This window comes from Electrophorus electricus, chromosome 1 (genome assembly GCF_013358815.1).
Source record: "Electrophorus electricus isolate fEleEle1 chromosome 1, fEleEle1.pri, whole genome shotgun sequence".
Lineage (NCBI taxonomy): Eukaryota > Metazoa > Chordata > Actinopteri > Gymnotiformes > Gymnotidae > Electrophorus > Electrophorus electricus.
In genome coordinates, this window is record NC_049535.1 from 3,868,468 (window position 1) to 3,895,296 (window position 26,829).

At 38.7% G+C, this 26,829-nt stretch overlaps 4 protein-coding genes and 1 long non-coding RNA gene across 6 annotated transcripts; 1 reads left to right on the forward strand and 4 right to left on the reverse strand.

The window, feature by feature from the left end:
- Positions 1 to 4,406: 4,406 nt before the first annotated feature.
- LOC118242362 (sulfotransferase 2B1-like) lies at positions 4,407 to 5,900 on the reverse strand. Its single transcript, XM_035533144.1, has 5 exons — positions 5,886 to 5,900; positions 5,414 to 5,519; positions 5,224 to 5,321; positions 4,862 to 5,046; positions 4,407 to 4,596 (listed from the first exon to the last, which is right to left on the reverse strand). The coding sequence occupies exons 1-5, from the start codon at positions 5,898 to 5,900 to the stop codon at positions 4,407 to 4,409; spliced, it is 594 nt and encodes a 197-aa protein (XP_035389037.1).
- Positions 5,901 to 6,965: 1,065 nt separating this feature from the next.
- dpep1 (dipeptidase 1) lies at positions 6,966 to 13,754 on the reverse strand. Its single transcript, XM_027011899.2, has 10 exons — positions 12,575 to 13,754; positions 12,229 to 12,355; positions 12,028 to 12,160; positions 11,730 to 11,880; positions 11,269 to 11,338; positions 10,828 to 11,004; positions 9,906 to 9,990; positions 9,745 to 9,820; positions 9,422 to 9,557; positions 6,966 to 8,560 (listed from the first exon to the last, which is right to left on the reverse strand). The coding sequence occupies exons 1-10, from the start codon at positions 12,694 to 12,696 to the stop codon at positions 8,375 to 8,377; spliced, it is 1,263 nt and encodes a 420-aa protein (XP_026867700.2). The 5' UTR covers positions 12,697 to 13,754; the 3' UTR covers positions 6,966 to 8,374.
- A 1,364-nt stretch (positions 13,755 to 15,118) lies between these two features.
- On the forward strand, positions 15,119 to 19,534 carry sult5a1 (sulfotransferase family 5A, member 1). The gene is made up of 6 exons (XM_035531320.1): positions 15,119 to 16,068; positions 16,307 to 16,515; positions 18,104 to 18,230; positions 18,318 to 18,415; positions 18,592 to 18,772; positions 19,081 to 19,534. The coding sequence occupies exons 1-6, from the start codon at positions 15,930 to 15,932 to the stop codon at positions 19,272 to 19,274; spliced, it is 948 nt and encodes a 315-aa protein (XP_035387213.1). The 5' UTR covers positions 15,119 to 15,929; the 3' UTR covers positions 19,275 to 19,534.
- On the reverse strand, positions 18,739 to 22,319 carry LOC113577829. 2 transcript variants are annotated; one of them, XR_004776649.1, is made up of 5 exons: positions 22,269 to 22,319; positions 20,995 to 21,092; positions 20,613 to 20,716; positions 19,130 to 19,265; positions 18,739 to 18,823 (listed from the first exon to the last, which is right to left on the reverse strand). It is a non-coding gene; the product is annotated as an uncharacterized LOC113577829 (long non-coding RNA). The 2 variants fall into 2 exon arrangements; XR_004776647.1 differs by having other exon boundaries at positions 22,105 to 22,300.
- Positions 22,320 to 22,988: 669 nt separating this feature from the next.
- hp (haptoglobin) lies at positions 22,989 to 25,687 on the reverse strand. Its single transcript, XM_027010702.2, has 4 exons — positions 25,558 to 25,687; positions 24,975 to 25,036; positions 24,086 to 24,357; positions 22,989 to 23,591 (listed from the first exon to the last, which is right to left on the reverse strand). Exons 1-4 carry the CDS (start codon positions 25,563 to 25,565, stop codon positions 23,082 to 23,084), a joined length of 852 nt encoding a protein of 283 aa, XP_026866503.2. The 5' UTR covers positions 25,566 to 25,687; the 3' UTR covers positions 22,989 to 23,081.
- Between the last annotated feature and the right edge of the window lie 1,142 nt (positions 25,688 to 26,829).

Sequence of the window (26,829 nt, forward strand, 5' to 3'; positions counted from 1 at the left end):
TTTCCAGAGAGACAGGAAGTTTAAGACAAAGGGCCTTTATACTGTTTCTCTGGAAACAGTAGAAACTGTTTCTCTCTACATCTCTATACATACATACATACATGTTTTTTCAACTCAAGGTGTTCTCCACTAGATGGAGATATTGTTTGTATTTAGATGAAAGAACATGTTAGACAGACACAGCAAATAAGGCATCGTACATTGCTAATTATATTCTAATTAATACATTTATTTACATATGTTATAAGCAGGATAAGTAAAAATTGGTAGGTTTTGTAAAAATACATTTTGTATTTGTAATAAACAGATTTAAGCTATTTGTTTAAAAGTAGTACTTGACTTCTATCTTTTACACTTCGGCATACCATGAATTTTTTATTCAACATAGCAACATAGCAACATAGCACTTCAACTATATATGCCTTTCTGTCCATAAGAACTACTGAAGCAGTAATTGGCTTCTACCTTTTACACTTTGGCGTAGCGCTACTTTTTCATGCGTACTGGCACTTCTAACAAGTTCCCTGTACTCTTTTCTGCCCTGGATTTCAGGCTCTAGGTGATTCATAATGAATTATAAATTGCATTACCCAGGGTGCACAATGCACCATGCAACCCTTGGATTCTCATTCTTTTATTCATTCATTCAAGCAAACACAATTCTTTCTCTGTAATCCTTTATATTTTCAATAGTACATGGTTGATTAATAATTATTTTGCAGCGCATGGCCTCCCTCTGATGGTGGCAGGCCCGCAGTGCAGACGGCCCGATACAGTTGCTTTTTCACTCCTGTTTAATCACATGCTTTATTCATCCCTATGTCCTTCTACAGAAATCCACTGAATTTGACAGGTCGCGCCTTCCCTCTGACCAGAATGAGTGTAGCCGCAGAAGATTCCGAGCCTTGCCCAAATCACTCCGCTCCATCTGCGCAGCAGCGTTTCTTATTCGCTCTCAGCGCTCTGCAGTTCCTCCGTTCTGTTGTCTCCATCTCCAACTCCTCGTTCACCGCTCAAGCTAGGAAAAAATGCTTCTGTTTTAATAAAGCAATAAACCACGAAAGGTCGTGCGTTACAGTGATTGGCATGACGTGTCATGATTTATTGATCTGAAGGGAAACTAGCAGTAGGCTGCAAAGGTTTTTTCATTTTTCCTACTGTGCATAATGCAGCAACATGTCCCAGTGCAAAACCTGTCATGCTTTCATGTCCACAAGGAATAGTTGATATGCTCACAATAAAGCATAGCTTTTAATGGAAAAGTAACAGTGTACACACATTGTAATAATAATAATAATAATAATAATAATAATAATAATAACATTCATTTGCCAAACAAACTGGAGGCTGTAGTACCTAAAACATATCATATGCATAACAGAATCTCTATGCATGTTGTCTGCAAACTTAAGGACCTTTACAGCTTGTTCCTTATAGACACTGTCACTTGACAAGATGCTGAAGAGAAGAGGTGAGAGCACACAGCCTTGTGGTACTCCAGTACTGAGGGTCTGACCTCTTTTCCTAACTGTACCTGCTGTCTCCTGTTTGCCAATGTTACTGTCACCCGCATTGTACTTGAAAACCAATTGTCCTCACAGAAACGTATGTATGTCACCATGGTGTCCATGTATTCATCTAATCCATCTATCGACCTTTTCAAAGGCAGTCCAGTTTGTGGATTTGGCGTTTCAGTGTCTCCACTGGTCTAGCTTTTCACTGTAGGGACAACTGTAGTCTTGGTTTTTAATTTTTACTTGTATTTTGGGATGAGGTGAATGAGATTGTGGTCAGAGTGTCTGAGAGCTGTGTGTGTGAAGGTGCGATAGGCATTTTTAATAAAGGTGTATGACTGTTAGAACATTTTCCATACTTTCCAAATCAAGTATGAGTTACTTGACAAGTATGAGTTAATAATACATGACAAGTATGAGTTAATAATGATGTGTTTGTGTGTGTGTGTGTGTGTGTGTGTGTGTGTGTAGGTTTCCAGATCTTTATTCCAACTGAAATATGTTTCAGGAAAAGTGTATTCAAAAACAACAAAAAAGCCAAATTCTTAACTTTAGGTTACCATGGCAAGGTAACCCAATCTTGGGTTAATCTTGTGTTAATATTGTGTTATGTCAAAGGTCAGGGAGCTAGTTAGTGAGTTTATTAACAAAGGTTCGAATAAGGAAAGCCAAGTGTGTGGGTGTGTGCACATGTTTGTGTCTGTGTGCATGTGTATGGGTACTTTGATTAGCTTGTGTGCATGCGTTGTGTACATATAAGAGACCCTGTGATTGAGACTCTCAGGATATGGTTGACCAGTATCTGCTTCCTTGAGACAGCACGAGAACGTGAGTCAGAGAAGCAGCTGAGCACACACTGTCAGCTTCTTCGCTCTACCTGTCTCCAGCCTCATCCACACGCCTACTGCGGCTATGGCTATGATTTTCCCATCTCCCATTGATATGACAGTCATTGACAGCAAAGCGTTCCGCACTTCATGTGTCAGACCAGATTAGAAGATTGGATAGGGCTGGAGTTATATCAGCACTTTCTGACCTTTCTTAAAAACAGCCTCTTCATTCAGTGGGTGAAAAATATTATACTATGCATGACTGAAGTTAGTTAAAAAGCAATTATAAATCTATATTTAACCTACAAGTATGTATTTGTGAGAAATAATGCATTCATTTTTGATCCATATACAAGGATCACCTATAACAAGGTTCTACAAACTGACTCCAGGCTGCCATGTTCACTTTGCTGATATAAACACCCAAATGAGAGAGAAATGATATGCAGTATATCAGAAGGTAAGTGCATTTGCAGGTGCACTTCCCTGGGTTAATCTGATGCAGTACACAGCCTGCCAGAGCAGGTTGGTGAGAACGGCCCCCATAGGGAGACATTTCCCACTGGCACAGGGCCTAACACTATTCTTCTTCTGCTCTAGAGAACTGCTCCAGTGCACTTGTGACACACTGAAAATTAGTTACATATAATTTGGTGTAACACAGTGGTGAATCACTGTGTTACACCATTTCACTGCAAGTTATACTGTGTATGACTATGTATGTGACGAATAAGCCAAACTTGAACTTGAACGTCCGCTACCAGGAATGTGGAATTTCACAGAATTTCATAATATACTGTTAGTGTTATGACAGATGCTTTCTGGTACCAGATGGAAATAGTCATATTCCATACATTCTTGAGAAAGGAGAGGTTTTGTATTCTGTGGTGATTGTATTCTGCGGTGGACAAAGACATTGCTCTGAGACAGACACAAGGAAACTTAACTCTTATTCACAGACTTTGTGCTAGTTTTTGTTAAGTAAATTCCATGTAGTCAAGTACAAATTGGAATTTTTGAACATTCTGGATGAGGTTAAACTTGTTTTAGATGAATATATAAAAATAATGTTTTAATGTGCTATTTTATTGTTTGTAATTTTGTGAAGTGGGCTTTGGGTGTGTTCATAACCTTCTTAAAAAATGTATATTTTGGAGCTTCAGCTTGTTATTTGTGCATCTGAAGGGGCCGATTCAGTATCAGAGGACATTGTTTAATTTTGTCAGTTAACGTTAACTTGTCAGTTAAGATTAATAAATGTAGCAATTTTAAATCATAGTTCCTATGAGTAAGGCTTCACTTTAATTACATGAGCACTTTAATCAGAAAATGAAAGGTTTGATGTTGTTCTCATTTTGGAGCTGCATACATTTCAGGACTTTTGTGATCCGTATACATAAATGTGTTATTAATGAATGACTTATAGAATCCAACGATTATGTACGTTGTGCTTGTATTAATGTACAGATCAGTACGTTGAAAAGAGTAGTAGTCTACCAGACAGCTTGAATTCACAGTCACAGGAGGTTCAGAGATAAGGGGGAAAAATGAAGCATAAGAACATATGGTACAACTCAGATGGCTGATACAAACGACATGTTTTGGAACAGAAATTCTATCAGATAAGATAAGGAAGCCTCCCCAAATCTGCGCTGAACTATCAGCTATAGCAATAGCAATTTTGGTGCTAATTCAACACCAGGGATTTGGCTGCGTCTTACTGACTCCACAAATGCACAAAGACCACCACAAATGGACATTTGTATGACATTGCAAGAAAATGTATTGATGATTAGTGACTACACAGACATTCATAAGTTTCACAAGGTCTTCTTACCTTGCTAGCTTATCACACAATGGTAAAATCATTTTATGAAATCAATGCCCCTAAATCAAACAAAGCATCTATGATTCAGCTAAAATCCTTGTTTCCTCTGCACAAACATCAAATATTTCACATCCTGTAGGCAACTCAAGACGTAAGTACAAAATACCTATGTGCTCAATTAACTGTAATAAGTAATAATGAGACACATGGAATGATTATTCACACAGAGATCCATTATGCAAGGTTCTGTTCCAGGATGTGGTGAGCCTGGTGGTGGTCTGGGTCTCTCCTTGACTTCAGCATTGGCTCCTGTTCTGGGTTACACCACACAAACGTCAGAGAGGTGTCCGCCATCCTGGAAGTGTAGATGGCATCAAAGGTGCGGCTTTGTTCCTCTGAGAAAGTGTTTACCCAGTCTTCATATATATATATATATAATATTATATATGGATATATATATATATATATATATATATATATATATATATATATATATATATATATATATATATATATATATATAAATATAATATTATATATGGAGATATATATATATATATATATATATATATATATATATATATATATATATATATATATATATATATATATATATATATATATATATAATATTATATATGGATGGCATATCGGTTGTCAAGGAAAATCTTATGTGATGTTCTGGATGCTTACCTTTCCTCATAAATTTGCTCTTCCTGTGGTCCATGATTTCCTGGGGAATAAGTGAGTAATTCACCATGCAGTTCTTCTTCATGCTGCTAAAACTGCAGCTCTTCAAGGTGCTGGTTAGCTCCTCCTCCACAAGAGGGCACTGCAGGAATTCACGCACTCTCTCCAAAGAGGCATGTAGAGTCTATCAAAGTCAAAGCCAGAACATTCAGCCAAATCCATGCCAAAAGGAAGTTCAGGAGGAATAATCATAAAACTGCAACCCTATTGTTTGGATTAATTCAAATCCTGGTTTGTCAGGTGTATAAACTGCCTGCAGTTTATGAATAAGTAGACAGATTATAAAGATGGATTATCTAACCTGTGACATCTCTTCATATGTGACATAGAGGAAGTTATGAATATTTCTTGCATTGTTGGTCCAACCTTTCACATGATCAAACCAGGAACCATAGTGCACTAAAATATAATGAAGAAGCAGACATTTATATATAACCAAATCACTGTGCTTAATATCATAACTGAAAATGGGTTTTTTTGTGTTTTTTTACTAACCAGTCCCCTCCAGGTGCCTGACTCTGGCAGGAACTTGGCCATCTTATGGAAGTAGTAATAAGACACAGCCACATCTTTAGGGTTTCTTGCTACATATATGACCTGAAAAACAAAGGGTCATTTCAAATGGACCTTCATTTTGATACATGATAACACTGTTTCAACAGTGCTGGGCTGCAATGCTGGTAATGCGAAATTTTTATTTTTATTTTTTCCGTGAAATGCAAAAAAGTTTATTGGGGAAAACAAGATCGGATGTGCCTTTCTGAACAGCGTAGAGTGAAATGGCATACTTTGAAAAATTATATATATATATATATATATATATATATATATATATATGAAAAATATTTGGTGTTTTAGTAGAAAATTAGCAAGAAAAAAAAATTAATGGTTAAGTCTACTGTGTATATAGGGCAGAAGATATAATGAGTTTCACATTAGACTGTGCTCTTTTAAATCTCCTACAGCAGAGCAGCTCATGTGGTCAACGCTGCTTATCTGTACTGATAAGACATCTTTTTCCACTAGGTCATAAACATCATTAATTTCGTGTGCAAATGGTTGCTTTCCAAGATCATCATCTATAAGTACATTGATACTAAAGCTTGATACTCCCTAATCGAAAAGTAATGAGTGACTGGAAATTATGCATAAAGACCCAAAGTCTGGAAATGCTGCATGGAGACCATATACTGACAAGACAGCGGTCAGTATATGGTCCCTGTTATTTGTGGCTGTATTGTACTTCAGATTTTTCACATACTGGTGTCAGCAACCAGATTCTTGTTTGGAGTGCAAAGAAAAACAAAATGTGTGTGTATAACAGTGTTTTAACCCCTAATCCTTGATGTTTTGTTCAAGATGCATTTGGTCTATGTGCAGTACAGTCAGGCATCAAACGTTTTGTTGAGTTTTTTCAATGTTTTTTTTCTAGCCTGTCTCTGTCCAGCATGACATTAAATTCAGTGCCTTTCAGAAGTATCTCACACATCCTGTTTTCGGCAAGATTGCACTCACATGTCTGTTGTCACAGGTTTGTGCATTGCTGCATATTAAGTTGCATTAAATTGATTACTCTTTAGTCTGCTTTTTATAGGTACTATGATTTACAACACCATATTTCTCTTCCTGAAAATCTGAGGTCTGCTGACAACCACAGAGCCTTCAAAAAACACACTTATTTAAAATTACATTCAGTTAGGACTTCTAAATACTTTTAATTGTTCTTGTATTAACTTTATTTATTTTCTTTCTTTATTTTATATATATATATATATATATATATATATATATATATATATATATATATATATATAGAGAGAGAGAGAGAGAGAGAGAGAGAGAGAGAGAGAGAGAGAGAGAGAGAGATACATACATGATACATACATACATACATGTTTTTTTTTAACTCAAGGTGTTCTCCACTAGATGGAGATATTGTTTGTATTTAGATGAAAGAACATGTTAGACAGACACAGCAAATAAGGCATCACACATTGCTAATTCTAATTAATACATTTATTTACATATGTTATAAGCAGGATCAGTAACAATTGGTAGGTTTTGTAAAAATACATTTTGTATTTGTAATAAACAGATTTAAGCTATTTGTTTAAAAGTAGTACTTGACTTCTATCTTTTACACTTCGGCATACCATGAATTTTTTATTCAACATAGCACTTCAACTATATATGCCTTTCTGTCCATAAGAACTACTGTTTCTCATTTGTCAGCGGATTTTACAGTAATGTCTTCATATTTAAAAAGTCATAAGTGCCTACTTTTCCCTTCTAGATATTTTTACTGTTTGTACTTCATTGAACTTATTGTCCGTTTCAACGTTTGAGGCTTACTTGCCGCGATGAGTAAGATTTTGTAGTCACAGAATTTTAAACTGAGATTAATTGTACCTGTCCTTGTTGGAAAGACTACAGACCTGATGAAACCAATGGGCTCTCTGCATGGATAGCTTTCTCTGTCCTGGCCCAGCTTTTTCAACCTTCCTAAATGTATTTGTCATAAAAATAAAGGCAATTGGAATTTTTATGTATAATATGCAAGAGTACCTTGGTGTGAACTCTTAGTATTTAGCCTCATTACCAAAGAGTTATTGACTTTCCATATGACCTGCCAACCTCGAATAAGTCACCTGAGCATACCAACAACTTTCTCTTTTACAAGTGATTGTCAAGGAAAGTCTGGAAGACTGAAATGTTCCAGTCATGTGAGATCCAACATGGTTCTTTTCAGACCCATATTGTTAATTATTTATATACAGCCCCTTGGATGTGTAATTCACATATCATAATGCAGGTCATTTATTGTGGATGCTTTTTGCATTTAATCACCACAGAAACTTCGTTCTTATTCTTTGAAAGGCTTAGTTAACAGTGAATTGATTAAAATGTATTATACATGAACATGGTTACATGAAATCATAAGACAACCACTGAACATCAATATGAACATTTGTTTATCTTTGTGGAACTATGAAATTCATACAATTATAAATAACCAGCATTAATTTTCTGAGATCACTGAACCTCACCAAAAGAACAAAGCACAGTAGTTAATGTTTATAATATTTTTAGTAAACTATCATAAATCACTTATTTCTGACTTATTGATTATTCTATGTATTCTCCAAAACTATACTCTTAATAAATCTTAAATGAAAGCTGGATGAGTCTTGAAAAGTCCTTGAATATGAAATGATGGAGAAATCCAGAAGGTTGTGCATACAATGTTTGGAAATACTCTGTTTTCTTTTTGCTAACACATAATATGAATGTAGCTTTTATACTGTGTAGTGTGTAGTGTTTCTATAGGAAATACCTTTGCTCTTTCCTTACTATCAAACCTGTGTATAACTAAAAAGCAGCATATGTTACTGCAGTAGATTAAAGATATCATCTGATAAAACCTGTATATTACAGTATGATAGGTAGGGCAACTACATAAACTTGGCAAACAGTGAGATTAAGGCTAGAGTCAAGACTACAACTGGTGCACTTAGAGACAACATGCCTGCAGTGCTGGTCTGGGCTGGGTAGCCATAATCTGTCCTGCAGGGATTTTGGACTTGTTCCAGAGGAATCGGTAAATCATCTGGAGTTCTCTTGCTCAGTCTGTCTCTGACCTGTTGACACAAAACCTATCCTGAGTCTGAAATCTGGGGGCGTTTTAGTTCTTACCCAGTGGTGGATGAATCATTTTCATGTGTTTTGTTTCCTTTAACACAGCGGAAGCCCCCGTCTGGTCCAGGTGACACAGGAAGGGTAAATGGTGGGTGCACTTCTCCTCAGACATGTAGATTTGCTGAGTTTGCCGGTATTTGAAGGAATGCACTGACCAGCTCAGCTTATTTAGAAACTGTCTGTGTGCGTGTTTCTGACTGAATGTCTCATGTTCCTCCTAGACTAGAGCAAGACGTGTGTCAGCTCTGACTCCCTCTCTGACATTCATCACAGTGTCTGATGTTTCACACAATGAAATTAAAAGATATCCACATAATTCAAAAGTGTGATTAGCCTCCAGGATTAATTTATTCTACATGCCTGTTATATGTTCAAATGGCACAAATACAATAATTATATTTCGGAAGAACATGAGTTTTAATATTCAGTGGGCTTTATTATTAGTGGATGTTATATGCCCAAATGGAAAAGCTGAGCTTTTGGGTTTCACTGCTATACATAATAAAGCTTTACTATCTCAGACAACCATGTCAATATGACATGAGCATTCATGTTGCATTGAGAATGGTTTAGCATCTAAATAATGCTTGCTCACCAGTGGTCATGTGGTCAGAAACTGACTGGTGATGAACAGCTAACAAACTGTATGTATTGTGCATGCCAATAGATGGGTCTGTAATTATAACTTATAAAATCCACCTATGGGGCCAATGAGCAGATGCAAAGGCATTTTTTAAAATGGCAAGTGAATGTCTATGTGTCCTCGGTTTGTGTGTGTGTACATTAGAGAGCCCTGTTATTACCTTCTCTGCATCTTTGAACACCCTGAGCAGATTCCTCCCTAGAGCATCTTTGATCTCGTCCTCAGTCCAGCCACGTCTCAACAGCTCTGCCACCAGGTCCGGATACTTTGAGACGTCACCCAGACCAGTTGGCACACTGTGTGTTTTGCATGTGTACATGAATGCTCAGTATCAGAATTACATAAAAAGCCTCTCAAAACAAGCTAATGAGCATTTTGGTATGATTTGACACTGCTTAATAAGGGAAACTTCTACAGTTATAGAATGTCACCTGGCCAGTTTTTATGAGACAAGTTACATAAAATATCCTTAGGCACACTTACCTGGTCACACCATCATAATCACCTCCAAACCCTACTGTGCCAGAACCCGCTACCTTCTTGATATGCTCAAAGTGGTCTACATTTGACATGTGGAAAAGGGGTATGGTGTTAAACTGCTGAAAGACTAGATAAATGAGGTTACCATTACAATTCTGACTCACCAGCTACATCGGAAAGGTTTGCGGTCGGCCTACATGTGATGTAGTTGTTGTAGAAATTAACCATAACAATTCCTTTATTTTCTTCCTGAAATAAACACATAAGAACAAGATCAGTCATGTTTTTTAGAAGTATTGGAAACAATGTAGCTACCAGTAATTACCAGTAACTGTCACGATCACTCCCTCCCGGGTTCGGTGTTCCGTGTTTTCCCTGCCTTGTGTTTTTTTTTTCCATGCCATAGTTTCATTTTCTCCGCCCCTCATTTTATTTTCCACACCTGTCCCTCGTTAAGTTCATGTATTTAAACCATGTCTTGAGCCCTGTGTTTTGGCTGTTCATTTGAATGTTAGGCTCGATGGTTGTATGTTTATTTCATACGGTTGTGTTGGTTTGTACTCCGTGTTTCCTAGTCTCTGTGTTTTCTAGCCCTGAGTTTTCCTAGCCTCAGTTATAGCCTGCTTGCCCGTTTGTCTTCGTGTTTTTGTTTGTTAGTCATGTATCCCCGTGCTCTCTGTGTCAGCGCTGTGACCCTGGACTGCCTTAACGACTGATTTTGGATTTTCCCCTATTAAATCTCGCTCCTCTCCGCACATACGTCTGCCTCCTTACTGCTCAACGTTACAGTAACTCTCTCCAAAATACTAGAAGTCCTTCCTACATTCTTAAGGAAAGTAATCTCTATGGTCCAACTCCTGTTTTTCATTACAAGAGTAAATCATAGACGGGTAAAAATATATCTCCTGTCTGGTGTCTGTCTTGCAGATTGTGTTAATCATAAAAGCACTTCAATATGCAACAGCAATATGAACCACTTATCAGGTTTTCTCAGTCCAGGCCAGTACATGTTACATTTTATATTTTAAATCTGGTTTCACAACACGTGAAGTTAGCTGAGTTAGTTTCAAGAGTACAAGGCCTCACCACTTTCTTAAGCACATGGTCTGGCACATTCCTTTCATGAGGGCAGATGGCATAGGCAGAGGAGTGACTGAAGATGACAGGGGCCTCGGAGGTGTCCAGCGCCTGTCTCATCACCTGCTCAGACACGTGAGACAGGTCCACCAGCATGCCCAAGCGGTTCATCTCCCTGATCAGCCTCTGTGAAAACAAAGGCATTGAAGAACACTCGGGCCTCAGCAAAGGACATTCTAGCTCATGTTACACGGGTTCAGTTTTCCCTGCCAGCAAAGCTGTTTGCACCGATATTTACACACATGGTGTCGACGACGGATGAAGGGACACACGTACATGTGCAAAATGTGTGGAAACAGGACTGCAAACATCCCATCAGTCCAAAAATAGAAGAAAGAGAGCCTTAAAGTGCCTATTATGGTGACTGGTTTGTCGGAGTGATGAGTTAACCTTGCCAAAGTCAGTAAGGCCGTTGTGCTGCACAGGTTCCGACCCTGAATCCACCAGCCAGTTATCTGACCTAAAAGACAAGATCAAAGGCACTCAGATTAAGGCAGTTCTAGTTGTTTACTATTTTAGTTGTTTAATGTCTTATGCAGTGCTGTCTATTGTCTTCATTGCATGTTGTTCACTGTAACCTCTTGCGTAAGCAAGGAATCTCCCTTGAATTTTCCATTTAAACACATTGTTAGATTCCTGTGAAACAGGTCCTGGCGATTACGGAAGTAGTTAGGAATCTCACTACCTCAAGGCCAGTTTCTGTGTTGTAAAAGGAAGTTCAAATGAATATTCTAATGAATTTATATCCATGGCTTGTCTGATATCAGGTTTCCTAAATCAGTAACAGTTAGAAAGCCAGTCTAAAGTGATGACATGCAGCAGGTCCAGGACTGCCTGCCTGTACTTCTCACCAGGGTGTGTTACAGCTGTGTGTGAGGGTGAGATAGCGAACACCCAGCTGGTACATGCTGCGCAAAGTGCCCATGCTGCTGTCTATGGAGTGACCTCCTTCCACACCGATCAGGCTCGCTGTCTTATTCTGGGCAAAGGCATCCATTATATCTACGATTCCAAGACAAAGGCTAAAGTGAGTTTAGTCTAAAGGCCAATTTAGTAAGGTTTAGTGGGATTTTATTAACTTGTTACTGTATAACCTTTATTCATAATTATTAACAAACAATCAGATCTTAGGGGGAAATGCTTAATTACCTTGGCTACTAGCAGCAAGCATGAAGTCCTCAGGGTATCTGTGGCACATTCTGTGAATTACGTCAATCTGTTCCAGGGTTTGTCTGACTGCATCTTTATATTGAGTGTCACAGGGCACATACGCTGCCCAAAACTGCAGAGGAAGACCAGGTTTCTCAGGTTATTTCTGTACTCACCACCCCCCTCCCCCTGCATACATACCTGTCCTGCAAGGCGACCCTCTTTAATTTTGGGAATATTGGTGTGTGTGGAATTGAGTGTGTATAGATCTACAGACTCAAGCTTGTTGTTGAACAGTGACTTCAGCTGCCATGGCAGGTCATTGTGCCTGTGGTGTGCCACAAAGCACAAAGTTCATTTGCTTTCTTTCAAAGGAAGCATAGGCAGACAAAACAACAAAGCATCTTTGTGTTGACATTTATTTAGCCTACAGCAACACACAAAATATTCCTCAGTAATCACCATCAAAACACTGGCTTACTGCAAAATGTCTGTGGCCTACAAAAGTCTGTTTATAGTTAGAAGAAATGGTGGGGACGTATCTTACCCATCTATCAGTGGAGCCTCAGCCATCAACCGCAGTGCTTGTTCCTTTTGTTCATTTGTTGTGGAGGTGAACACAAAAGCCCAGAGTACCACATATAGAGCCCTGATGCACAACATGTTCATAACATGCTTCAAAACTGTCTCTTTTGTGCTGATGTCTCTGTATCAGGCAAAACAGACTGCAGACAGTGTCAGAATAGTTGTAGTTCACAGCAGTTACAGCATTTTGTTGTGTGTTAATGTATATGACAGTCATAAAATGACAAAAAGATACTTGTCACACAGCCTCATAAATGTGCAGTTCTTTTGTTATATAAAAAGGATAATAAATGACATAATGGAAGTTTGCGTTTGATGTTGTAGACCAGAGTCCATGTCCACTCAGCACATGTCCCATCTAAATGTTGCCTTTATAAGTGACTGTTGCACAATCTGTATAGCACTAAGTGAAAAAAAACTATTTCAACTTATTCAGTTGATTCCACTGACGGCCAGATAAACAATCCAATCCTTTAACATGTCTGTGGATGGTTTGGCCTTTCAAAGAATAAATGACAAAGGCAACACTGTAGCATGAAAACAAATATTTGAACATTGAATGATGAAGACAAAATATTAGGGCTAATCTCTCTTTCTGGGTTTATGCCATGTGAAATGATACATTTGTCTCGATTTGTCACTGTCTTTATCACTTTGCATCACCTTGCCATGATGACACTGGTATCGGTGGATTGTTTTCTTTTGTGTGTGTGTGTGTGATCCTGATGTAGATCCTCACCTTTTAAAGTTGCCATATGAAGCAGTACAGATAAAAGAGAAAAAAAAATATTAATGGTTAAGTCTACTGTGTATATAGGGCAGGAGATGCAATGAGTTTCACATTAGGCTGTGCTCTTTTAAATCTCCTACAGTGAAGCAACATGTGGTCAATGTTGCTTATCTGTACTGATAAGACATCTTTTTCCACTAGGTCATAAACATCATGAATTTCTTGTACAAGTGGTTGCTTTCCAAGTTCATCATCTATAAGTGCATTGATACCAAATCTTGATAACCCCTGAGCAAAAATTGATGAGTGACTGGAAATTCTGCATGGAGACCCAAAGTCTGGAAATGCTGCATGGAGACCATATACTGACAAGACAGCTGTCAGTATATGGTCCCTGTTATTTGTGGCTATATTGCACTTCTGATCTCAATAATGTGTCAGTGTGTTTCCCACATACTGGTGAAAGAAACCACATTCTTTTTGGAGTGCAAAGACAAACAAAACGTGTGTGCATAGCAGTGTTTCAACCCCTTACCCTTGATATTCCAAAGCTCCCCATGCAAAGCAAAACTAATGCTATTTTTGTCTTGTTCAAGATGCATTTTGTCTATGTGCAGTACATTAATGTATCAGACTTTTTCTTGAATTTTTTAGCCTGTCTCTGTCCTCTTTGTCACTACTGGGCTGGACATAAAATCAGACAATGCAGCTAGCACATCTGCAGGTAGGACAAGCTTGTCTTTAGCACTAAGAGGACAGCATGTCATTAAATTCAGTAGTGATTCCCATGTAGCAGTTTCAGTGTGTAAGGTGGGATGGAACCCAGAGCAGCTAGGTGATGACACCGACAGCCTACTGGGAGAGCAACCACACCCTAATGATGGTGGGCCCGTGTACAGAACAGTTAGATCTTGGGACAGGTAAAACAAGAAAAAGATAAAGACCCACTAGACTGTGGCAGCTATAAAACTACCTGTGCGTATATCGCCCTTCAGAGGAATGGAGGACGACAACACTAGAAAAAAAAACTAAACACCACGCTGAGCATGGGAAAATGGAGAAGCAAGGACACCATGGGAAAGATGGCATCCCTGATGCCCTGGAAAAACAAAATAAAACCTCCCAAACAAAAACAGAAAACAGGGAGGAACTGTAATGGCTAAGGGGAGCCTCAGGGGAGAGAGGGGACGTGTAAAAACATGGACACCCTCACAGCGCAGAAGTGAGGTATAGCACAAGGGCTCACAGACCGCCATACCCGAAGTTTCCGGCTAGGCGCTTGGCTCAGAACTTTGGCAAAGACCCAAGACTGAGTGACTGGGCCACTAGGCTTATATAGGCCTAGCGAAGATGTTGGGCATTAAGCCGGATTAGTGACGTGCCTGACTCGAGGCCTCCCTCTGGTGGCCGGAGGGGGCCTCGGCCTGGCACAGACCCTTACACAGCGCCCTTCAGAAGCATCCTGCACCTCTTGTTTTTTGCAAGCTTGCACTGAGATCTTTCTGCCGTCTGTTGTCAAAGGTTCGTGCCTTACTCTATATTAAGTTGCATTAAATTGATGACACTTTAGTCTACTTTTTATAGTTACTATGACGTACAACACCATATTTCACTTCCTGAAAATCTGAGATCTGCTGACAGCCACAAAGCCTTCATGAAATACACTTATTTAATACTATATTCAATTAGGACTTTGTTCTTGTATTAACTTTATTTATTTTTCTTTTATCCTTTTATTTTAAAAAAAACCCAAAACATTTTTTCTTTGACAGCCCTTTGTCACTTTATTCGATTTTGGTGAAGTACTTTAGCATCATACAGGCTACCATCTTCCTTCTTAGCATTTGTGGGATCACGTGTTTGTGGTGTCCTCTGTATTTCAAATGCCTTATATGTCCTTCAAGGATCAACAAAGCATTCACTCTTTCTTTCTTTTTCTTCTTTGTTATGTAATTAGAAGGGAGATTTCATCTGTTGGTGTGGTGAGAAATTTCGTCTGGGTCTTGCTGTGACACCCGTGAATCTTACCTGACTGAGCTTATGTTATTGGAGAACATCTACCAGTCAACCAAAGATACCTAAGAGCCTTAAATATCAAACAAATCTTCTTAGCTGGGCAGATATGAACAAGGTTCATCTTTGCTTCTACAGAATGCCTCTAGATGCCTTATTTTTAACTTACAGTAAACAAATATGTTTTGGTATGTAGAACTAGTATTTGAATAGAGGAACTAGAGATCTGAACCATGACAAACAAGACCAGTGAGGTTTACTTGTTAGAAAAAACACTGTATACTTTATACTGCTGAGACCTAAATAACAATGACGCAAGAGTCCTCATTTGAGGAAATTATCTCTCTTGAGGTGAACTTGATTGCATATTATGAACTTAATGGTTTCTCAGGTAATTTCCGCCAGATCGTTCTAAGTATTTCCCCACCCCAGTGCATGCAAGAGCTATTCTCATGTACTCTGGTGTCATCTGTCTCTTCCCCCATTAAGTATTTAAGATGTCTAATCTGACTTCCTCTCAGTCACACACAGATACAGACCAACAACACACACACACACACACAAATCTGCAAACATGGCTCGGCTGGATGTTACAGAGACCTTCCATGGCATCACCTTCCCTGGACACCTGCATACTCAGGACAGCCTCCACTATGCTACTCACTTCAAATTTCAGGATACAGACACATTGATTGTCACATACCCCAAATCAGGTAACATCTCTCATATGCTTGTCAGGTGGATAAGCTATAAAACTATTTTATTTTAAATAAACTGTTCCCTATTACGATTTCTTTGAGGTGTATTTGTGAAATATGTCAAATTTGTGTCAATATATGTCAAATTTGTGGTTTTATTTAAAAACAAAACAGGAAGTAGTTTCATCAGCAATTATATTTTGAACTGAAGGTTGTCTAGGTTAATGTCTACACTGCCTGTTCAACACTGTAGGAACCACGTGGATGCAGGAGATTGTTACTGTGATGTCATGCAAAGGAGACGCAGTGAGGGCTCAAACACAGCCTAATTGGAATAGGGCTCCCTGGCTGGAGCAGTACTACTGTCCAGATGTCCTGAACGCTTCGCAAGAAAACCGCATCCTCACCACACATCTGCCATATAACCTACTAGCAGCTGCCCTCAGTGGCTCCAAAGCCAAGGTGACAACACGCCATAGACAACACATACACACCCACACACACACACAAACACACACATCATGCAAAGTTTATTTACAGTTTGGCAAGTCATAATAACCTATAGTCTCGGTCATCAAATCAATAAAATTTGCGTATTCAGGGCAAGTGTTTTTTTATATACATTGCCTGGCCAAAAAAAGGTCACCACCTGGATTTAACTAAGCAAATAGTTAGAAGCCATTGGATAATTACTGCAAGGGTGATTATGTGCATTTCCACACGCACAATGTGAAGGGAACTCAAGGGATTGGGACTAAACAGCTGTGCAGCCTTAAGAAAATGACTTACCAGGGAGGCTAACTGGCAAAAATGGCTTCAGTTTGCTATGGAGCATAAAGATTGGACTCTGGAGCAATGGAAGGGTCTGGTGAGTCCAGATTTACCCTGTTCCAGAGTGATGGGCGCATCAGGGTAAGAAGAGAGGTTGAAGTACAGGCCTGTGGGGGCAGTGCTATGATCTGGGGTTGCTGCAGTTCGTCAGGTCTAGGTTCAGCAACGTTATGTGCCCAAAGAATGAGGTCAGCTGACTACTTGGATATACTGAACGACCAGATTATTCCATCAATATATTTTTTCTTCCCTGATGGCATGGGCATATAGCAAGATGACAATGCTAGGATTCATCGGGCTCAAATTGTGAAAGAGTGGTTCAGGGAGCATGAGACGTCATTATCACATATGGATTGGCCACCACAGAGTGCAGACCTGAACCCCATTGAGACATTTTTCTTGGGGAAAAATTAATGCAACTCTGGACATAAATAAATGTTGTAAAAATGCAGAGGCTTGTGGAAACAATGCTACAGTGAATGCATGCCGTAATCAACGCTAAATGCGGTCCAACGAAATATTAGAGTGTGTGACATTTTTTTTGGCCAGGCAGTGTATCTCCAGAAGGTTCGTTGCACAACTTTGGGAATTTTTGGAAAATAGTGAATGTGCCCAGAGATCTTTCAAGATCTTGATCTTGAAATGCAATTACAAAAAATACCTTCACTATCCAGTCTAGTTCAAATTCATTCTCAGTAAGAAAGAAAGTGTTATAAGATAAGAGTCAGCAGGGGCTACATTAACCCTAGGACTTGACCTAGGGATCAAGAATTTTCAGTGGCAAGTCTCCCTTGGCCCAGCAGTTTCGTTCAAGGCTAGCTTTAATTAATATCTGGAAAATCAGCCCTGATAACAATAAACAGTATTCATTAACAACGAAATATAATAAAGAAACATGGGTGTTGTCACCCACTACATATTAGTCATACTTGGCTATTATCATATTTGTTCTCACATTAGTTCTTGCATCTCATACCAGCAAGAGGTTCCAACATAACTAGAAATGTCAAACATTAATGCTGAACCCCCCACCGCCCCCGCACTCTCTCACACACACACACACACACACACACACACACACACACACACACACACACACACACACACACACACACACACACTCACTCACATATTTTACCAGCATTGCAGCCCAGCACTGTTGAAAGTGTTATCATGTATCAAAATGAAGGTCCACTTGAAATGACCCTTTGTTTTTCAGGTCATATATGTAGCAAGAAACCCTAAAGATGTGGCTGTGTCTTATTACTACTTCCATAAGATGGCCAAGTTCCTGCCAGAGTCAGGCACCTTTTCTGAGTTCCTAAGCGCTTTCCTGGAGGGGACTGGTTAGTAAAAAAAATACATTTTCAGTTATGATATTAAGCACAGTGATTTGGTTATATATAAATGTTTGCTTCTTCATTATATTTTAGTGCACTATGGTTCCTGGTTTGATCATGTGAAAGGTTGGACCAACAATGCAAGAAATATTCATAACTTCCTCTATGTCACATATGAAGAGATGTCACGGGTAAAATAATCCATCTTTATAATCTGTCTACTTATTCATAAATTTAGAATTCCTACAGGCAGTTTATACACCTGACAAACCAGGACTTGAATTAATACAAACAATAGTGTTGCAGTTCCTCTTGAACTTCCATTTGGCATGGATTTGGCTGAAAGTTCTGGCTTTGACTTTGATAGACTCTGCGTGCCTCTTTGGAGAGAGTGAGTGAATTCCTGCAGTGCCCCCTTGTGGAGGAGGAGCTAACCAGTACCTTGAAGAGCTGCAGTTTTAGCAGCATGAAGAAGAACTGCATGGTGAATTACTCACTTATTCCCCAGGAAATCATGGACCACAGGAAGAGCAAATTCATGAGGAAAGGTAAGCTCCCAGAACATCACATAAGATTTTCCTTGACAACCGATATGCCATCTGTTGTAAAAAATATTAGTAAGCTTTTAAAATCAGGATAAAGTGCTATTACATGGAAAGATGTTGGGGTTCTACATTATATATATATATATATATATATATATATATATATATATATATATATATATATATATATATATATATATATATATATATCCTTATATATATATATATATATATATATATATATATATATATATATATATATATATATATATATATGCTTTATTCAAGCTCTGATTCCTTTCTTTGAGCAGGTAAAATTGGAGACTGGGTAAACACTTTCTCAGAGGAACAAAGCTGCACCTTTGATGCCATCTACACTTCCAGGATGGCGGACTCCTCTCTGACGTTTGTGTGGTGTAACCCAGAACAGGAGCCAATGCTGAAGTCAAGGAGAGACCCAGACCACCACCAGGCTCACCACATCCTGGAACAGACCCTTGCATAATGGATCTCTGTATGAATAATCATTCCATGTGTACTTATGTACTTATGTCTTGAGTTGCTTACAGGATGTGAAATATTTGATGTTTGTGCAGAGGAAACAAGGATTTTAGCTGAATCATAAATGCTTTGTTTGATTTGGAGGCATTGATTTCATAAAATGATTTTACCATTGTGTGATAAGCTAGCAAGGTAAGAAGACCTTGTGAAACTTATGAATATCTGTGTAGTAACTAATCATCAATACATTTTCTTGCAATGTCATACTAATGTCCATTTGTGGTGGTCTTTGTGCATTTGTGGAGTCAATAAGATGCAGCCAAATCCCTGGTGTTGAATTAGCACCAAAATTGCTATTACTGTAGCTGATAGTTCAGCGCAGATTTGGGGAGGCTTCCTTATCTTCCTTAAGCACATCTTATCTGATAGACTTTCTGTTCCAAAACATGTCGTTTGTATCAGCCATCTGAGTTGTACCATATGTTCTTATGCTTCATTTTTCCCCCCTATCTCTGAACCTCCTGTGACTGTGAATTCAAGCTGTCTGGTAGACTACTACTCTTTTCAACATACTGATCTGTACATTAATACAAGCACAACGTACATAATCGTTGGATTCTATAAGTCATTCATTAATAACACATTTATGTACACAGATCACAAAAGTCCTGAAATATATGCAGCTCCAAAATCAGAACAACATCAAACCTTTCATTTTCTAATTAAAGTGCTCATGTAATTAAAGGGAAGCCTTACTCATAGGAACTATGATTTAAAATTGTTACATTTCTTAATCGTTAACTGACAAAATTAAACAATGTCCTCTTATACTGAATCGGCCCCTTCAGATGCACAAATAACAAGCTGAAGCTACAAAAATATACATTTTTTAAGAAGGTTATGAACACATCCAAAGCCCACTTCACAAAATTACAAACAATAAAATAGCACATTAAAACATTATTTTTATATATCCATCTAAAACAAGTTTAACCTCATCCAGAATGTTCAAAAATTCCAATTTGTACTTGACTACATGCAATTTACTTAACAAAAACTAGCACAAAGTCTGTGAATAAGAGTTAAGTTTCCTTGTGTCTGTCTCAGAGCAATGTCTTTGTCCACCGCAGAATACAATCACCGCAGAATACAAAACCTCTCCTTTCTCAAGAATGTATGGAATATGACTATTTCCATCTGGTACCAGAAAGCATCTGTCATAACACTGACAGTATATTATGAAATTCTGTGAAATTCCACATTCCTGGTAGCGGACGTTCAAGTTCAAGTTTGGCTTATTCGTCACATACACCCAGGGAAGTGCACCTGCAAATGCACTTACCTTCTGATATACTGCATATCATTTCTCTCTCATTTGGGTGTTTATATCAGCAAAGTGAACATGGCAGCCTGGAGTCAGTTTGTAGAACCTTGTTATAGGTGATCCTTGTATATGGATCAAAAATGAATGCATTATTTCTCACAAATACATACTTGTAGGTTAAATATAGATTTATAATTGCTTTTTAACTAACATCAGTCATGCATAGTATAATATTTTTCACCCACTGAATGAAGAGGCTGTTTTTAAGAAAGGTCAGAAAGTGCTGATATAACTCCAGCCCTATCCAATCTTCTAATCTGGTCTGACACATGAAGTGCGGAACGCTTTGCTGTCAATGACTGTCATATCAATGGGAGATGGGAAAATCATAGCCACTTACTGGGCAGTAGGCGTGTGGATGAGGCTGGAGACAGGTAGAGCGAAGAAGCTGACAGTGTGTGCTCAGCTGCTTCTCTGACTCACGTTCTCGTGCTGTCTCTAGGAAGCAGACACTGGTCAGCCATATCCTGAGAGTCTCAATCACAGGGTCTCTTATATGTACACAACGCATGCACACAAGCTAATCAAAGTACCCATACACATGCACACAGACACAAACATGTGCACACACCCACACACTTGGCTTTCCTTATTCGAACCTTTGTTAATAAACTCACTAACTAGCTCCCTGACCTTTGACATAACACAATATTAACACAAGATTAACCCAAGATTGGGTTACCTTGCCACGGTAACCCAAAAGTAAGAATTTGGCTTTTTTATTGTTTTTGATTAAACACTTTTCCTGAAACATATTTCAGTTGGAATAAAGATCTGGAAACCTACACACATGCGCGCACACACACACACACACACACACACACACACACACACACACACACACACACACACACACACACACACACACACACACACAGACACACACCATTATTAACTCATACTTGATTTGACCTGGTCTAATTAAAGTAAGGCATACCAAGTTTGCTGATACTTGCTGAGTATCAACATTTCATTAATGTGACATGAAAATGGCAAAATGTACTGACAAATATTGCTGTTACTCATTGTGGAACTAACAGTTCAAACACATCAAAGAGACCAAGTTCTGGATAAGTGCAAATTTATAAAAAATTCAAACATAAATTTCACCTCAAAGAGCTCAGGTTCATGTTCAAATCTTATTATTAATTTTTTGAAGATATTGGTTTGAGTTCAGTCAATAGCATGAATAAATAGGCCTAAACAAATAAATACATAGTATACAAACCTTTTGCCAATACCAATTAATGCCAATACCAATAAAAATCACTTTTTGTTCACAAAAGGAAATGTTGCAGATTGTGAAAAAAGGTTTGTATTTCCCTTTTTCTTACTCATTTTGAAGAAGTCTAAAATGGGACCGCTATTGTGGCTGTTCATTTATTTCATCTTCATTTTCAAAATATGTTATTTCGTTTAATTCAAAAACATATGGAAGAGACTATATTACCAAACAAGACGAGGCAGCTTTTATCCATTATGCAGACAAAAGGTTGCATACATTTCCTGAGGTTGTTAGATATGCCCCAAACGTAGCCATTCTAGCTTTTTGTGCAATTACGCACAGAAAAATGCATTTGCTGTGAGAATAAGAGAAACTGGAGAGAAACTGACCGTGACACAGCTGAGAATATTGCATACACCAAAGTGGCACATGCATGTGAGTGACCGGATTTCATTAAAACAAGAAGAAAAGAAGAAATAAAGCATGCTTTTGCAAAAAAGTGTGGGTAAGATATTGCGCTGACTCAGGCACGCAGAGCAGATGCACTTAACCAGATAGCAATGCCTGACAGACTTCAAGCATCAGAAAGCAGACGTTGATCCAGCAATCCAGTATCTTATGGACAGTGCTGGAAATTCCAAATAGAAAACAAATTATGCTAAACAAATTTAGCCTACTTGTTTGTCATCTTTGGTTTCTATGCTGACCATAATATTTTGATTTCTCACTGATCAGAAACTAGTAAATTAGCAACTGGTAGTAAAAACAGACAGAATCAGTATTGAAAGATTTCCATATAACAGTGTAGCACTGATGTAGAAGTAAATGAGAATGCCATTCTTGCCAAAACATCAGCTCTTTGGTAAAAGCAAAGACTTTTTCAAAAGACTGATCCAGAACAAAGAAGCAGGAAAGGAACTGAAACTAATGTGGAGGACCCACAAAAACAGACACAGACAAGGAGGGTGGAGCACTTTCACACACAAAGAAAATGAGCAAAAACACTATTTAATCATGACATATTTCTATTAGGAGGACATTTAAAGCATTAAAGTATTAGGAACAACATTTAAAACATTACATTTGAGCTAAATAATTGAACAGGACACTTCAGAATACAGAAATTTATTGACGTTGAATACACTTGGAAAATAAAGTGTGCAGTTAATCCACCCACATGCACAGGTAGAGCAGTGATAAATCTATAACATAGCATTCATGATTGAAGTGCGAAGAGAGGAGAATCTCTCGAAGTCCCCCCTCATGACACTGTGGATCCAGGGCAAGTAGGCGGACACCTTTGTGTAGACAGCCCTCTTCCCCGTGCTACAAGTCTTGTCATTGGAAAGTATGCCGCCGGCGTACACTTGGCCTGTGTCGGGGTCGAGAAAGGCTAGAGCTCCACCTGCATCCCCAAAGCAAACGTTCTCACTGTACTTGCTGGGTTCTGTACAGAGCGTCTTCTCCCCTTCACACTCGGAAGCAACAGCCAGGGAGATAAACTTCAGAGTTTCCGAAGGAGTGAGAAGGATTCCCCAGCCCCAGCCAGCGATGACGCCCCGCTGCCCCTCTTTGTCAGCCAGGTCTTCGCCTCTCTCCGGAAGGGGGATAGGGAAGACGGTGTCACTGAAGATCACAGGTTCCTTCAGCTGAATCAGGGCAAGGTCATCATCCCAGGTGTTGTTGCTCTGGAAGCCTGGATGTAAAAACACCTGTAGGCAATGGGAAGTAGGTATTTTAGAAAGAAAAATTAAAGCATTTTCACACAGATACTTGAATGGAGAAACATTATATAAAAGTCCCTTCACCAGTACTTTTATTGTGCCTAAATGTTTTGTGTATTTCAGGTAGAAAGATCCCTAGGTACAAAATAATGCATATATGTTGGCAAATTCACAGTTTAATGAATACTGATTAGTACAATAAAATAGGCTTGGTAGTATTAAGTATTTTATGTATTCTAATCTGCTGAATTTTGTAACTTTTGTTAAACACATTTTAATAAATAAGTGAATTATTAATTCATTCGTTTTTAAAAAGTGGTAGGCAGAGGAGTCACGAGAGACAAGCCAGCAATAATAATAGTAGGGATAGCAGCAATCCAAACCGCTGCTATTTTTGCTATTGTTTTTAGCTTTAACTGTCTGCTAAATGCCGTAAATGTAAATGTAATGTCTGGCTAGCCATTGATGGCCCATGTATTTACCTTCTCCACTGCCACTTCTGTAGCGGGACCAGCCTCAGCCTGTCGGGAAATTCCTAAGTAGACCTTGGGGATACGGGGTGTTTCCCCTCTGGTGTGCTCTCTGCTCTTCCTCACAAAGAGGTTCCTGCCCGCAGTCAGAACCCAGCGCGGAGCGATCAGTGCTCCTCCCGCAAACCCCCCGTCCAGTATGTTCTCACTGAGGAAGACCATGGCCTGCCAGGGGACGTGAGTGGAGACCAGGGAGCCTCCTACCATACGCTTGCCCCTGTGCACTGCACAGTACATACAGCAGTCGTGAGCGTTCAAACAACTAGGAGCTATAAAGAAACTTTTTTACTCTTTTAGTATAAAAGATAATCCCTGAGTCTCCTTTTTGCTCTGTTAGAAATAAATTCAGGTTCCACTTTATGTGCAAAGGCAGTTAACAGAGCCTTCAATGAACACTTGAATACTAAATAAGAGTAAGGTCTGTTATTTTAGCAGCAGCCACTTTGAGAGAACTTATTTGATTATTAAGTTAATATTTGTCTTATTTGATCCTGCATTGTTGTGGTACTTGTGCAGAAAAAAAAAAAGCATTGCATCTGGCTTGTAAAATAGCCATGTATACACATACATATATATAATACTTTTTCAAGTTCTGCCACATCATTCAGGAGAAATGGATTAACTTTAATAGTGGCTATGATTTCTTAAGAGCTATTCTGTTGTTCTACAAGGCTCAATTCTCACAGGCTTATCATGGAAGTGATCCTGACAGCCTGAAAGACAGCAATGTTTCAGAAGAATCCATGACAGGAATAGCCTCAAATGTACAGTATGAGGTGGTTGTGCTGTCCACAGTAGAACCAAGCTACTGGCACAAGGAGCACTTAGGGTTACTTGTTACCTGAAAAGCTGTTCACTGACAAACAGATGGTAGAGCCCACAAGGAAAACTGCCACAGCTAGCCTGGGAAGAACCATAAGGAAAGAAAACTTTACACACAGTATAGATACACAACATACACAACAAACCACAGGAGCAGGCTGTTGTATTTCAAGAAAGTCCTTGTCTCCTGGTTAATAACAGTCAGTACTGGCGCTAACAGGAGTTTATTTGCAACACTTTGGGGTGAATTAAAGTTTCAAAACACAAAATCACCAAAGGAAAAAAGCTAGATGTGGCTTTCCTTTCTAGCAAGGTACAGAGTTCTTTCAAATTTTGTATTTGAATGCCCAATCTGGGATTTTTGAGCCTGCCCAAAACCAGCTTTGAGTTCACTCCGAGAGGCAGTGACGCACATACACTGTACAGTTTAGTAGACCAAATCTTGCAGCTTTGCTTTTGTCTAAAGCCCTAAACGTGATTTCACATTTGCAAATTTCGAACAATTTGCATGACCCAATTTGCATGACCCAATTCGCATGAAACAATTTGCATGAAACAATATAAATGAATAGTAGGAATAAAGAAGAGAAAAGTGACCATACCACTTCATGATAAGATGTTTCTTTGGCAGAAGTGTTCAAAGAAGCAGCTTCTTTTATTCTGGAAGCAGGCAGAGCTTGAAGCCAGAGATCGTGGCTTAGTACATTTATACCTACCAAACCCGTTTTCCCAAAAGTCCTATACACGTCACACATTCACAAATTTCACAATCAGAGACGCTCCAGCCTGGCATAGCATAGGGTTTGGGCCCAGTCCGCTGTGAGTAACAGAGCCAAAGGAAAGACCCGGGGTCATCAGAGCCATGCAGGCTCCCTTTGGCCTCCGTAAATTCCAGTCAGTGGTGCAAAGCGCAGCCAAAGTACACAAGCAGAACTCTGCAGCAAACATGCATGAAAATTACTTTGTACTAGTGATCACAATGTGACCCCAATCAGGTGCTCCTGCAGCTCATCGTTGCCCTGGATTTGATTCCCAGGGAGCACACGTGTCCTACTGGCAAAATGTATGTTTCTCTGTATAAGATTACACATACTGCTGAATGTCGTAAGTGTAAACTAGGCAATGCTGTGAGTGTTTTTGGAGCTTACTGCAGTACTGGTAATAATATAATAATATTTGATTTAGCAAATAGAACTGAAAATTCGTGGAAAATCTGAATTCTTTAAAAAGAAATTGATACACTAATTATTTGAAGGAATTCACAATGTTATGATTATTATTATTATGATTACTATTACAATTTACATTTATATAGCACCATTCTCATACTCAAGGACGCTTTACAAACATATGTATATTAGCTTTTACAATTACTCACACACCGATGTCATAGATCTCAGCAACTTCTGGTAAGTTTCACAGGTAAACAGGGTAAACATCTGAATGTCTTGCAAAATTCTGCCATTTTTTGTCAATTGTGAAAGAAATCAAGCTTGTAGGTTACAAATGTGGCTATTAGCCATGAGTCAGAGTGTCAACAGCTATGACAGGTCCAGGTGGAAATGTTCTAGGGCAAAGTCCAGCATGTCATCGTCTCTCCACAGGTTTCACTCGCAGAGTTCTCTAAATAAGAACCCTTTCATTTACAATATCTGGTAGATGTACCTCACCTCAATGAGTGTAAAAATAATTCACACTGATTTTTTTTTCACTTTGTATGATATTTTATTGAAATGTAAGTCTAACAGTTTGGGAATAGAGGATTTTTACTGGATTGAGATATTTAAATTTTTGCATCAGTGGTCGTCAGTGAGTTTCTGTCCTTTTATCCTTGCCTTTTGTCACTGGCTTGATGAAAACTGTAACAAAGAATG

Coding starts and splice junctions, on each gene's coding strand:
- LOC118242362 (XM_035533144.1), bottom strand. Junction 5,322..5,413: donor CACCTGGAGGGGACTGGTTA/GTAAAAAAACAC, acceptor ATTATATTTTAG/TGCACTATGGTTCCTGGTTT. Junction 5,047..5,223: donor CATATGAAGAGATGTCACAG/GTTAGATAATCC, acceptor TGACTTTGATAG/ACTCTACATGCCTCTTTGGA.
- hp (XM_027010702.2), bottom strand. Junction 24,358..24,974: donor GTCAGTGAACAGCTTTTCAG/GTAACAAGTAAC, acceptor TGTACTGTGCAG/TGCACAGGGGCAAGCGTATG. Junction 23,592..24,085: donor CAGAAGTGGCAGTGGAGAAG/GTAAATACATGG, acceptor CATTGCCTACAG/GTGTTTTTACATCCAGGCTT.
- sult5a1 (XM_035531320.1), top strand. CDS start 15,930: ATGGCTCGGCTGGATGTTACAGAGACCTTCCATGGCATCACCTTCCCT. Junction 18,416..18,591: donor CATATGAAGAGATGTCACGG/GTAAAATAATCC, acceptor TGACTTTGATAG/ACTCTGCGTGCCTCTTTGGA. Junction 18,773..19,080: donor GAGCAAATTCATGAGGAAAG/GTAAGCTCCCAG, acceptor TTCTTTGAGCAG/GTAAAATTGGAGACTGGGTA.
- dpep1 (XM_027011899.2), bottom strand. CDS start 12,696: ATGAACATGTTGTGCATCAGGGCTCTATATGTGGTACTCTGGGCTTTT. Junction 12,356..12,574: donor GAGGCTCCACTGATAGATGG/GTAAGATACGTC, acceptor GGCACACCACAG/GCACAATGACCTGCCATGGC. Junction 11,005..11,268: donor GCCTTACTGACTTTGGCAAG/GTTAACTCATCA, acceptor TTGTTTTCACAG/AGGCTGATCAGGGAGATGAA.